This window comes from Gopherus flavomarginatus, chromosome 4 (assembly GCF_025201925.1).
Source record: "Gopherus flavomarginatus isolate rGopFla2 chromosome 4, rGopFla2.mat.asm, whole genome shotgun sequence".
Lineage (NCBI taxonomy): Eukaryota > Metazoa > Chordata > Testudines > Testudinidae > Gopherus > Gopherus flavomarginatus.
Window position 1 is genome coordinate 136517367 of NC_066620.1, and position 15033 is coordinate 136532399.

General features: G+C 38.2%; 1 protein-coding gene across 1 annotated transcript in view; it reads right to left on the minus strand.

Annotated features, from left to right (window-relative positions):
- Positions 1-9294: 9294 nt before the first annotated feature.
- Positions 9295-15033, minus strand: part of LIN28B (lin-28 homolog B) — a 135112-nt gene continuing 129373 nt past the window's right edge. Inside the window, exon 4 of the mRNA XM_050951621.1 lies at positions 9295-9736. Within this exon, the coding sequence (XP_050807578.1) occupies positions 9295-9736 (442 nt within the window). The remainder of the gene's footprint in view (positions 9737-15033) is intronic.

Sequence of the window (15033 nt, forward strand, 5' to 3'; positions counted from 1 at the left end):
AGGAAATCTCTCTCATGCATGCACATACAACTAAGGTTAAAAGAACATTATTGAAGGTTGTAAAATCAAGCACTCAGATGTTAGGAAATGCAAGAAATTATGTTGCCTGTGCAACCTCAGTTAGGTCCCCTTGTGTGTACGCATTATGCTAATCTTCAATTACATGATCACATACTACATTTTCCACAGTACCCCGCCTCGTTCGGTGCACAGGACCAACAGGTGCTCTGGACATGAATCAGGATTATGTAGCATAAAAGGTTGTTGTCTGTAGGTCCTTCGCTTCATTTGTTGTGTAAATTTGAAAGTGTGTAGTGAATGCAGCAGGGGATTTCAGGAAGAGAAAGGAGGGTCTTATGATTAAGACAGATGAATGCTGGCCTGGAGTACTGGATTCAATCCCTGCCTCTGCCACAGAATTCCTATGTGATGCTGGGCAAGTCACTTAAACCACACTTTTCACAGGTGGTCACTAATTGTGTGCTGCTCCTTTTCTGAGTGCCCGGCTTGAGATACTGTGTGGGGGCCTGATTTGCAGACGTGTTGAGCACTCTTATCTGCAACTGAAGTAAGTGGAGCTGTACTTGAATATAGAACGTGCTATATATTGCTAAGCATTCTAAGGGATAAGGAGTGCAGGCCACACCCATGGAATGGGGGATGATATCCTGGAAAGCAGTGATTCTCAAAAAACCTTGGGGCTCAGCGTGGACAAACAACTCCACATGAGCTCCAAGTGTGATGCTGTTGCAGAAAGGTCTAAAGGACCTTTGATATATAAACAGGGGAGTAGTGAGTAGGAGTTGGGAGGTGATTTCACCTCTGTATACAGCACTGATGAGACTGATACTGGAATACTGCATGTAGACAGTTCTGGTGGCCACATTTTAAAATGGATGTTGAAATACTGGAGTTTGAGGAAAGGAGCCACAAAAATGATTGGCGGGCTGGAGAAAATTCCTTACAGTGAGAGACCTGAAGAGCTCAATCTGTTTTTGTTTATCAAAAAGTAGATTAAGAGGGGACTTGATTATAGTGTGTGAGTACTTCCCAGGGAGAAAATACCAGGTACTCCTGTGCTCTTTAATCTAGTCGACAAAGGCTTAGCAATATCTGACATGTAGATGCTGAAGCCAGACTGATTCAAATTAGAAATAAGGCACACATTTATAACAATGAAGGTGATTTGACCAGTGGAATAAACTACTAAAGGAACTGGTGGATTCTTTATCTCTTGATGTCTTCAGATCAACTCTGGATGCCTTTCTGGCAGTTATGCTTTAGTCAAACACATTATTGGGATCAACTGAGGGTGCTCAGACAAGATGGCCCCTTCTGGCCTTTAAGTCTATGAACGTATTCTAAAAATACATATGAGAGGGTCTCAAACTGGGCATGTAAAATTAGTAGAGATTTTGCAGCTTAATCTCTTTGTCTCAGCTCTCACCTGTAAAATGGGGAAAATTCCCTTCCTCCCCGCAGGATTTTGTGAAGGTAAATGAATGTTTATGAAGAACTCAGATACTATAGTGAGAAGCAACCTAGAAAAACCCAGGAGGAAATTGATAATTCTGTCTTCAAAGCAGGGTTTCACTAGTGTGAGGAAACGAAACAAACTATTGAATAGCAGCTCATTAAATGAGCACACTCCAGCCTGTGCACTGACTGAGGTGGGGGTCTTGTAGAAACAACAGTATGAGCTCATGTAGTTAAGACTGTATCATAATACATACATGCAGAGTGGGGATTGGGCTGAATAGCATCCCACTCTCACCTCACTAGGGAGCCTGGGCATTCTGAGCATGCAGGCAAGAGCGGCATCTCAGAATTCTGCCTTAGGGTTTGGTTACATGTTGAGATTTTAAAAATTCAGAAGTGTCCAGCTGAAATAAAAAGGACATAGGCTTGTAATTGTCCCTGGGATGTTTATCCTTGCCTTTTATTCTTATGGTCTTCTCCCTTCATCTGAGATCATATATAAATAAAAGTAACCTCTGAATGATATAAAATTGGCATAATAAATCCTTGCCACTCTTCCTTCAGTTTGCTACTTAAGTGTTTATAGGATGAATGAAAGGCAAAGAAGCTGAAGAGCATTAGGGAATGGGACCTAATATGTGTGAAATGAGTTGCCTTTTCGGTGTCTTTTTATGATTACGTTGGGTGGCGGTTACAAAACCTTAACCATAAGGATTGGTGGTAAAATTATTTACAGCATTGATGACTTTCACGTTATTTAGTGTTTTCCTTAAAGTTCCAGTTCCTGGAGTCTTGTGACTCTTTGAGACATTCAACTTTTATTTTTAAAATGAAAAAGTTTCTAACCCTCAAAGTTACAGTGAAAAGCTTGAAAATGTGAAGCTTAAAGACACAAAAACCCAAAGGCAAATGAAAAGAATGCAAAACTTATTATGAATTTAAAATCCCCTGAGGCTTTTTTAAGGCCTGACTCATTATGTTTGAACACTTCAGGGTAGGTACTACAACTGATAATTTAAGTTGTCCCAGCCTCAGTTATCTGTGTACCAGTTTTTTTGCCCTAATTGGACAGTTCCATCCCTCCACAATAGTGCATGTGTTCATGGGGGAGGGAAGGGGGGCAATCCTCAATATCTCAGTGTAGTGACTCTCGACACGGAGGCTTGTCCAAGCAAGGACAGTGGGTCTCTTATCTAGCATCAGCTCAAGTCATCAAGTCACAGCTAAGCTCTGCTACTGCTAATTGCCTTCATTTTTTCTAGCTGCCGAGGAATGCTCCTGAAATGTAGTTTTGTTTTCACCTCATCTACTTTTGCAGGCATCACTTCTGTGACTCACCTTAGGTTGATCAGTGATAAATAAAATATTAGCTCATATTGTTATCTATTGACTAATCAAGCTGGTTGAATACCAGGCGTTTTAATATTCTTATTGGTCCTGAATCAATAGCTTCAATCTTCATTTTCATCGATTTGTAGGAAACCCCAAGAATGTGTCCATTCTGAAAAAGTTGTTTTAGTTTCATGGGGTTCCATTCCGATAATCATTAAGAGCTACTATAGTGATTGGAATACAGATCTATTGCTACTCTTGTGGATGTTACCAATATTATAGAACACATACTATGTGATGTTATATTAAATCTATTTTAACATAGTATTAAAAACAAAATACATGATTATTTTGATAGAGACCCTCTTCAATTGATTATTACTAGCTACAGTAGAGACACTACATATTCCTAAACTTTAACAAATGTTATCTTTGTAAACGTATGATAAGTATTACGGTTAAGAGGTCAAGGGGACTTGTCATGTTTGCCTTTAGATCTCAGATAAAATTTCCTGCAAGAAACCAGAAACTAGATCAAAATTACTCTTGATAGTTGAAAATGAACAGAATGTGTCAATGTAAAGCTATTTGAGAACAGTAATCCCTGATGGATGCTACTACAGGGGTTGGGTGGGAACTCTTGCTGTTGTGGAAACATCCAAATGCATAAAACTATTCTGCTTTCTATATGCTTGTACTGAAAATTAAACCAATTGTAAAAGTGTCTAAATGTAAGGGGACACATTTGGAATTTAATATATAATAAGATTTAAAAAATGCAAACGCCAGTCTACGTGCATATATATAGGGGGAAACTCAATTCAATGTGAAGTTTTCAGTTATTGCTGGATGACTTAAGTGATACTATTTAATTTTAAAAAATTATGCATTTCAAATTTTAAATCCCTATGAAACCAACGGGAGCAGAGATTCAGAAGTTATTGAATAGGTAATGAAGATGGCATGGGAATTAAATACCAAAACAGAGATATTTCGTCCCTAAGTAGAAGAATAACTTAAATTTATGGTGCATATTGTGAACCAGTTTCAAAAGTGATGATCTTTGACAGCGTCATTTTGACGGCAGGACACAGCTTTTGGTGTAATTTATGCAGCCTTGCTGATATGGCACAGAAGTACAATTATCCATTTACGGGACTTAGTTCTGAATAAGCAAAAATTTACATAACTAAAATGACCTTTTCTGATGATGATATGCTGAAAAGAACGAACAGTGCTTAAGTATGAATAGTTGGTATAGGGGCAGCATCCTTTATCCTTCAACCATTTGACTCAAAGAAAATCCACAAAGAAACTCCAAAGTCCACTGTAAATGTCAATGTTATATGTTTTATTTTTTAATCAAGGAATTTATTTAAACCTCACAATATCCATGATTGACAGAAATAAAAAGACATTAGACAATGAAATGAGAATATAAAATACATGATATGTAGAAAGGCAATCAGTGCTTTAGTCCAGTAAGAAGACAGTAAACAGGTGAAATGACCTTCAAAACTTCAACTCACTGTCTTTAAAAAAAAAATACAATTCAAGTGATTTTTATTTCACCTTGTAAACAACATACAAGTCAAAATGGACAATGAGGTAATCTATACTACAGAGGATAATTTAAAACCACTAGATAAGACACAGTATTAAAGACATATAGAAATCATTGTTCACTTTGGTGTCTAGTATGGTTATTGTTATTACCATGAGCAACACATACTAGTTAAAACCAGTCTGGTGATGTTTGTCAACCAGTTGTTGCTTAAATAGTAATCCAAGAGGTAGTCAAGACCATCATCCTTTTAAAAGCTAGTTACTCTGACACTTGGTTTACTGACAGTGGTAGTAAATATCTGGGGACTTTCCAATATTCTCATAAAAATTCTACCAGAGTCATTAAAATGCAGCCCTGTTTAAGTATAAAACAGAAATGTGTGTTCATAGATCAACCTCACCAGTCAACAGTTATGACAGAGGTAACACAGCCAACATATCTTAAAGAGGCTATTGATAGTAACCAAAATAAGGTCTGATGCATTTAACAAGGCTCTGCTTGTCTCTAAAACAAATAATCAAATCTCATTAAGATACCTAGAAAATTAAAATTAGTGCATCTGCACATGTACATATCTTTCCCAATTACTTTTAAATCCAGCACAGGGGAATACACATATATATTTTTATGATAAACATTTTCTTACAGATAAATTAATTTAAATTAATTTTAAGACTTAATGAGATTTCTCATGCCCTTTTATAATTCTTCTTACAAAGAATGTTACAAGATCTATAAACACTTTTATGGGGCTCTATTCACAAAACTAAGTATATAACTAAGCAGTAACTCTGGGATAGCACTGGTGCAAAATAAAATTGAGCCAATAAAGGGGAAGGCTTTAAGATTAAAACATACTACATTTGGCAGTCCCCAAAAACTGATTAAAAGCAGAACATTTTGGAAGCTAGAGATGCCAAATTCGACGACTACAACAAAAATGCCCACTTGAGTCTCCCTTCCCAAAATAGGCTCTTTAAAATTTTTTTTTAAAAATGGTTTAATCTTTTCAGTATGCAAGTGTGCACCTTATTTTAGCTTTTATTAGGGGAGGGATAGCTCAGTGCTTTGAGCATTGGCCTGCTAAATACAGGGTTATGAGTTCAATCCTTGAAGGGGCCACTTAGGAATTAGGGGCAAAATCAATACTTGGTCCTGCCAGTGAAGACAGAGGGTTGGACTCAATGACCTTTCAGGGTCCCTTCCAGCTTTATGAGATAGGTATATATCCCACAATGTCTTCTGAGAGGAGATCAAATCCAGTATCTTATTTTGGATGGGGGAGGAGATGCAGGAGAGAAATTCCTCTTATTTTAAATTTCATCTCCAGTAGTGTGGGGTAACTAGGAGTACAGCTCTTTCAGAAACTATTTTAATACAACTATGTGGACTGGTTCCATTGTGAGGTGTTCTGGCACATTTAGTCAGGGATATGGGAATCAAGGCTGCTCCTATAACGGACTCTTAAATGGAGAATACTCTTCACTTCATCATCAAAAGTGAAGGAACAGTGGAAGGACCCCAAAACATGGATCTGCCCCATAAATGTATAGGACTCCCAAGGACCCATAAAGCTCCTTCTCTTATTCATTTGAAGCAGTTTATTTAATCTGAATAACTGGGGATGAAAATCAGACATTCTGTTGCAATCCAGTGCTAATTAGTTACTTATCACAGCTCTGCAGTTAGCTTTAGTGCAGGGATCGGCAACCTTTGGCATGTGGCCTGCCAGGGTAAGCACCCTGGCGGGCCGGGCCAGTTTGTTTACCTGCCATGTCTGCAGGTTCGGCTGATTGTGGCTCCCACTGGCCACGGTTTGCTGTCCCAGGCCAATGGGGGTGGCAGGAAGCGGCACGGGCTGAGGGATGTGCTGGCCACCGCTTTCTGCTGCCCCCATTGGCCTGGAGCAGTGAACTGCGGCCAATGGGAGCCGCAATCGGCCAAACCTGTGGACGCGGCAGGTAAACAAACCGGCCCGGTCTGCTAGGATGCTTACCCTGGCAGGCCACATGCCAAAGGTTGTCGATCCCTGGGTTAGTGTCTGTGTTTTGTTGTTTGTGAACAGTGCCCAGAATCCTTTTGATGAAAAAAAATATAAACTGTAAAGAAATGTTTGGAGACTTTTCACAATTTCAAATGGATGCTTCATTTTAAACAAATATTTGCTCTAAAGTATGCAGTGGTGAATTACCAATTTACATATATAGTACAGATAAAGAGGTATGTACCATAGGATCAACAGCCACCTTTAAGGCCAGAGCAGCACAAAGGTGTGTTTATGCAGTAAGTATGAGGTAGCCTTTTGCTGTAAACAGAATAATAATTTTATTGTTACCTATGTAAACGAAGTGGGCTTGATACTTTTTTTTTCAGAAGATCTGAGCACCAATAACTGCTACTGGAAATCAATGGGAGCTGCAGCTGCAGCTGCTCAGCATATCTGAAAATCAGACCCTGTGAATGTAAAGTCACAAATATTCACACAAGCAACCAGTACAAGAATACTGCTTTATCACTTATTTTCACAGGAAATCATAATACAAAAAGTTGATATCTGATTATAAGAAACATAGGTGTATGTCAACTCAGAGGTAGTTATTATTATCAGTATACAATACTTATATAGAGATATAAAGGTCTAAGTCTATTTGGTTTTGTTCTGAGTAAGCAGGCCTGTAGACTATTCTGTAAAGAAAAAATAACATTACATGGTATATTCCCTGAGCAAAGTTCTTTGTCCTGAGTATGCTATGTAATAGTGATAACATTCTAATATACAAAAATAAAACCTAAGCTTTCAATAATAAGATAGGTTTGGTATGTGCTCTTAGCAGTTCAGTCTGGTTTTGGTGCACAAAACTATGTCAAACTGCACCAGGAAGGTCTGTATGTCAGGATTACTTATTTCCTAATGATCTCAGCTCTGAACTTGTTATATGTAAACAGGGAATGACCAATTTTCAAATCCACAATGGCCTATTTCTATAAGGAACTTTGGTTTAAATTTTCAAAGTGACCTAAGTTTTGCATCTTTGCTCTTTAACCTGGTTATTACACCTGCTAGAAGGTTAAGCAATGCCACTTTGATTTGTCTACATAATTTAAATAAGTTTACAATCCTCACGTAAGGCAAGGAAGTACTTCTCTATAGATACATCACATTCAATATCGTCAAAGGTAAGCTTTGCATTACAGCATACTGAGAACCTCAGTACAAACCATTGAGATTCACACAAACACTGTCATGGAATTCAAGCAAAGTTCATCGGCGGGTCTCCCACCCTTCGCAGAGGCAGCTGATCTGTATCTATTTACTGCAGCAGCAGCAGCAGCTACGGTAAAAGTTTCATGTGGCAAGACAATTTGGGGCCTGATGCACTGCTGGTGTAAGGCCACTGCAGCCAATGGCATTACAACAGATATGAATTTGGTCCACTATAGCCTTTTCATACATGCTATATTTCTTTTTTGATTATCTGAGCTTAAACCTACCTTCCTGTCTCAATTTTTGTAACAGTCTATGTTTATTGCCAATGTTAAGCACTATACAGATTTCTCCAAAGAAATTACATCTGCAATGGGATGGTTAGAAGGACATTTTCTTAGGTATAATTTGTTAATCTACCAATTGCAAATGGACCAGGTTATGGATGGCCAAAGCGCAGCCATGGGTTGGTTAAAGTGCAGCCCAGTGAGTTTTAGAATGGGGCTTGCAGACATGTTCATCCTCAGTGCAGAGGAGCAGTCCTAGCATGCACTGAGTCAAGGCTGGTCTGCAGTCTTCTCCATTTCATGGAAAGCAGATGGAGTCCTAGGGCTTCTGGCAAGTGTTGCAATGTTTGCATGTCCCTGCTCTAAGGCCTCTCTGCATCAGCTGTGTATATTCTTCACTCAATACTGTACTTTTACTATATGAATAGCAGGGGATGCTGATCAACTGTAAGTGCCCATACAGATTTATTCTCCACCAAGGCTGTACCCCAATATGTCATTAACTTTGTGTTTCTTTTTCCTTTATCTTAAAAAACCCTAAGGAGTTCTCTCCATGACTTTCAGTAGTAAACAAGGCGGAAATCCCATTGATCTATACACTGACTCAGGGGAACAAATTGGGACCAAGGGAAGCAGCTTCTGCCGCCCCAAGATTTTTCACAAAACTCAAAGGGGGCAAACAGGGTGGTAGCTTGATACCACTCAAACCAATCAGTTCAGAACAACTGACACATTTTCCCTCACACAACGGTCACCTAACTTAAAATTAAGCCATATTCATTTAACACAACATTTGCGATCTCAGCACAGAAACTACACATTCATTGTCTTTTCTGGAGTCTTAACGCCTGAAGAAAGATTGTGGCAACAGAGTTGTACTTAACCAAGGCATGCCCTTGACAGGTGTGGAGAACAAAACAACATTGCTACACTTTGGGCATCAAGAACAAAATATCTACCCAAAATAGAGGGTTAGGGGAATGTGTTAGTATTCTTAGTACCGTATCACTGGCAGCTTTGAGAGGTGAAGTATCCTTTGGTTCACACAAAAGTAACAGTCATGATTTTAACTGGTTTTTAAAACATGTTTCAAGATTGCTGCCAGGAATGAGTATCCAAAAACATTCTGAACCATGACTATTGCTTCACAATGGATGATGTATCCTGGGAAATGGAGAATGTTCTGCTGGTGTGTGTATGTATACATATACAGAGATAAAGATAGCCATTATAGATATGTATACATACAGACAGAAAGACATAATAGAGACACATGCACTCGTGCACATCCATACACACAGGCAGTAAAACACAAGACACCCTGCTCAAATGTAATTTGCTTGGAGTGATTTGTCTATTAAAAAAAATAAATTCACAGTTCCTCAACAGTAGTTAAAATTTCAGGTCAGCTACTGATAGTGAAATTACTTCCCCTGTTCTTGCATGAGGTAGACATTCCAAGAGGGTAAAGAAAACGAAAGGCTATGACAAAGCTCTAAGTTTTTTTCCTTTTTTTGAACAGAAGGCCCCCTTCTACTTTGTTCTTCAGGAGATGCAGATAACTTACTGGCGGAAGCTTCTTGTGGTGACCTGCCTGAACGTTCTAAGATCTCTGACCTTCCCTCCTGAGAATAAGATGGAGATGAATGGACATAAGCCCCTCCCCCTTCTCTCAGGAAAGAAGAAGTGGAAGGCTGTGGTTCTGCTTCATATCTTCCCTGAGAACTAGTGGGCTGTTGTGAAACAGTTTTATGAGGGCAGTTAGCCACCATGTGCATGATGCTCTGACAGTAATGGCACTTCTTTGGCTGTGGAGGTAAACTACATTCTTTAGCATGATGATCAAGGCCACCACAGTTGTAGCATCTGCAAACGAAAAAGAGAGTCTGTTATAAAATATGTCAATAAAAATATTCTTCAAAACATTAAGAAAGAAAGAGGAAGAACCAAATCTTATGTGTAAACAATTTTTAATTTCATGTGAAGACATATAGCACATTTGTAAAACAGTGGGAGTTTCCACTCAATATATTTTATAGTATTTATTTTCTGGTTCTAGCGATTTAAGGTGAGTTTTTTCAGAAGTTTCTGAGTGATTTAGCAGCACAAAGTGAAAGTGAATGAACTTGTGCCCCTCAATCACTTAGGTACTATGAAAATCTCATCCTCATTTAGGCCAGATTCTGCCACCTTCATTCATACTGATGAGTATCTTCCTCCACAAGCACTTTGGTATCACTCACACAGAATCTGGCTCTTAATTAGAGTCTGATTCAAAGCCCATTGAAGTCAGTGGGAGTCTATCTACTGACTGAGTCCTAAGGCCAGATTTTCAAAGGTATTTGGGTGCCTAAAGATCCATTTAATAGCTTTAAAAATATGGCCTGGGTACACAAAAGGTGAAGTTCTAAGGGCTCTTTTGTATGAGACCCAACAGTCACCGACACTGTGTGCAAATACATTAGAAAAATATATGAAGGGAATAATAATGATTTTATGTACCCCTCAGGGGCAACAAAATTTAAAATCCAGAATTAAAAATAAGCTTTATAGTTTATTAAACTGTAAAAATGGGTGTTTGGACTCTGCCAAAATGTACCAGTTGTATTTCCCGTTAATAAATAATCTCAGAAAATGTGCTTGGGCTGATAACATTAGAATGGTCCGCTAGAGGGCACCAAATATTCAAACATGTGCCCACAATTAAGTCTGTAGCTCAGGTAATGTAGATTAAATATCTTTACTTCAATATTTGTAGCAATAAACTGTTTGAGTGCCAGTGTGTTTAACTTGGCTAATGGCTGAAGGTGTTGAAAAAAAAACTAGGCTATGACGGCCTACAAGTTCATCCTCACTAATTAGAGCTGTTCGTGCCATATTAGCTACTAGGTGGAGAAGAGTCCTCTGTTAAAAGTTGAATAATATGGTGGAATTTGATAAAAAAGAAGTTCATGCTTTTTGATAAACAGTCCCACAGTTTACCCAACCCTTCCAAAGGAATATACTACCATAAAAACTGTATGGCATCCAAATTAGTCACATCCAACAGAGCAAAGGGGATGTTATGATGATAATGGCTAGATCATTTCCCCCACCAGGTAACGGGAAGGAAATCTCTGCAAAGGTCCCTCTGAAGAGGAGTTCCTCCCTGATTCTTTCCTCTGTGGGGCAGAGAAGTGGAGTTGAACCTCCCATGATCCAGAAGGTTTATAGGAGACTGGGCTGGAGGCAGTTCTGGAGCTCGGGGGTTCTCCTCACTGCCTGCTGTTGCATGATTTCTGTGAACTCTCTTGGCCCAGGCTGCCCCTGGACCTCCCTTAAAGGGATGTTCTCTCACCACGGAGGAGGTTCTGTAGGAAAAGTTATACAATCCTGTGTTCTGTTACCTTTCTCAGTAATATGTGCAGGTATTAGTAGATAGGGGCAATGATGTGCTCCCACCCCCAGCTCACCCACCAGATCCCAACAGTGATGTAAGGGGAATGGTGTCATGGACTCAACTGCCTGAGTGGAAGGTCCTCTCCATGCCTGAATCATTGGGACATAGTAAGAGGGGGATGGAGGCCAGGAGGAAGCTTTTGGCAATACCTATTGCTAAGAGGTTGCAGCATGGTTCTAAAAATATAACAGTGAGAGTCATAAAATGGGTTTACTGTTTTCTTCCTTGGAAACCCAGAACTCAACCCAATTAAATGTAAGTCTTCTAAAACCAAACAGAATGTCCAACTATTACATGGCTTTAGCCTTTAAAACAGCCATGCCAATGATTAAACACACAGCCAGAATGTAAATACTGTACTGGTAATCTTGTTAACTAAGGGCTCAGTCCTGCAGTCCTCAAGCAATACCTCACTGAATGATCCTTATTTATATGACAGGCTACATTTATGATTCTTAAAACGTGCACAGTATACATTCTTGTACTATTTGCTAAAAAGAAAATACTTGCACAAACTAAGTCATGCACAGAATGCAGGTCTGTGAAATTAATTTCTTTGATGTAATAGGACCATCATGTTACATTCATCTTGACCTTTGTATAGATATTTGCTGTGTTTCCATAATTAGCATTATACATCTTACACATGCATATATTTAATTCGTTGTTTACCATTTTACTGAGGAAAGTGACACCAAATCATATGATGTGATTTCCATGCTTAACTTACAAACCCGTTAAACAAGGGAAATAGTGCTTACACAGACCTGCTCCAAAACCCACTGGGGTCACTACGAACTTTTCAATGGACTTCAGTGGGCTTTGGATCTAGCTCACGGTTAGATATTTTAAAATTGCAGATCACTGGAAAATTGCAGTTTTAGCCAGAACCCTGCAAACACTTAGGCATATATTTAACTTTGTGACTGCTGTGTTTGTCTACTTGCATGCCCAAACTTAAGCAGGGGTGTGCATGTTTTCCTTAGCTTATGAAATAGATATCACTTTTGGGAAAAAAATTGCTAAAACCAGTATACAGTTTATACCAGCCTTGAAAAATTGCCATGAATATTTCCAAGCAAGGAAGGGGAACCCTCTCCCTCTAACAATTCTTGCCCACCCATTATAATGATCAAAAAAATTCCTTGCCTTGGCCAAGCTGAATTTTGCAAGGGCAATTTATAACTTGAATAAGTCAAATGATACACAGAATTCAAAGTATTTTTTTAAATACTTGCATAGACTGTTTCATCACATCAATTGCGCCCATTTTTTAGAAGTATAACAAAAAAAACACCCTAAAATGAGTCTATAGGTGGCTTCAAATGAACTGCTAACATTTTAAAATATTCAGTATACATCTGTTTTTTGTGTAATCGGCCAATAGGATTGAAGAACTTCTTTCTCAAACTCAGTCTGTTTGCATATATTGTAAACTGACCCAGCAATCTTAATTACTCTCTGCGGTTGAAAGGAAAAAAAGAAAATAGGCAAGGTTTTACAGACCACAGTCATCTAGCATTTATTTCCCCAATATTTCAGCAAGATTAAATCAAATGTTAGATACTTCACATGCAGCCTATTCTCTAAGACCAAAATGATAGATATTTCTTAAGTTTAGTAAAAATGTTTTCATGTATTAAACACTGTACATTGGTTTCCTTTCTCTCAGTCACTGAAGCTATTTCAAAACAAATTACCAAATTCACATCTCTTACTGGTATATAGCTATGCTTGTCAGATAAGCTTTCTCTAAAACCACTAGATAAAACAATAAGAGTGACAACTGAAAAATAATGACAATGATCCTGTCTATAAACCCCCTTCCCCCAAAGTTCTAGAAAGATGCTAAAAAATAAAGGGGAGGAGGGTGTTATGATTTAAATCTGATATTAAAGAATGGTGTTTTCTTGATTTCTTTCTATATAGTATAGGATATTTATTCTGTGACTATGTGTTAGTAAGGACTGTAATCCACTTTGGGAATTATATATCTGACCTTAATTCTGGAGAGAATTTTATAGCTGTAAATTTAACTTATTTTCACTTCCTTCCTTAGGATCACATTCATCCAGAAGCTTCCTCTCTCTCTCTCTCTCTCTCTCTCTCTCTCTCAAAAGAGTTCGAAAATAGGTTAAAGGGCCTCATTAATAGAGTAGGCTGCAGCCACGGACAAATCAATTTAATCAGTCACTATGGTATGCACTGTGTTATCCAATTCAGTGAACCATTTCACCTCACCAATTGACCAAGAACCTGCTGTCAGGGCCCCTACTTCCACTCCAGGGGCCTCAATCAGCCTTTGCATCTATATTTATCATTATATCCTGCTTTCAAAATAGTTTAAAACCACCCTACCACCACCACCACTACCACCACCAGTTTTCTTAAATTTCTGGTAGCGTTTTTTTGTTGCCCTTGTTTTAATAAAAAGCCATTATAATTAAACTGTAATTTGGTTTTTCAGCCATGTTTCTGTCACCAAGCAAGTCAGCCTGCTGGTTGAAGTGTTGCATTAAATTGTGTATGTGCCTGTTCTTGTGCGCCTGGACTTAAACAGGAGGGTGGTATTTATTCAGTCCTTCTGACTATTTATTCGTTCCTTGTCAATCACTCTTACCAGCAGGACAGATCACACCCTATTCTGAAATGCTTTCGTTCTCATGGGATTGACACCAAAATGGAAATGGTCAGCCACCTCGGAGCACACAAATGATACCACATGGTATCATTCATGCACATTGAAATGTGGTATTAACCCTTTTGTTCTAGCTGAGAATTCAAAATACAAACTGCTTGTAATTGCTAATGTGTCAGCTGTATATTCTTACCTTACACCACAATGAAATGAAACCTAATACATTATGATACACAGGCACAGGCTGATCTATGTATAGATTTGTATATTCTTGTGTACACACTATATGCATAAATATACAGAACAATAGACAGACAAGCTTATGCAAAGGAAAACTAAGCAAGTTCACATTTGAACATGCATATATAATCCAAACCAATAACATTGGAATAGGTGATTATCCAAAATAAAAATATCACTGAAACATGGTGATTAACTCAGCATTTTAAAATAAAGTTAAAATAAAACAAACTACTATACATCATGTGATGTCTAGGTCAACATGAAGTCTAAAGCAATGCTAAAACAAGCATGAGCAACTCCTGATTCTGTTTCTTGGGAAAGATCTCCTATAAAAGGAACAGTCCTTCATAGTCTTAATTGGCTCTGATAATTTATTAGGTGACTGCATGCTCAAAACCTAACGCAACATGAAGTATAGATAAAGAGATGACAATTATCCTAAATGTGAACACTGCCTCGGCACAGTTAGCTGAGTAAAGGAGGTAGCTTAAGACTGCTTCTGAGACACAAGGAATGAAAAATTTCATGAAATAAAAGCCTTAGGAAATCTGTCTAGCACCATTTAATAACATCCTCAACATACTTTAAAATCAACACCAAGAAAACAAGTCTATTAAAATCTACAGCTGAGAAAGGAAATATAAAAAACCCACCACCTTAGGAATTTAAGAAACATTTCTCCTTCCAAAGACCGGTTCACCATCAATTCATAGTTAAACTGAGAATTTTACAAAGTAGAAGAAAACCCTTAAATGAATAGGAATAAAAATGACCTGAATGTAATAGGTGCAATATTAACTGTAACCAAACTGATGACTGGAATTCATTTTAAAATCACCTATG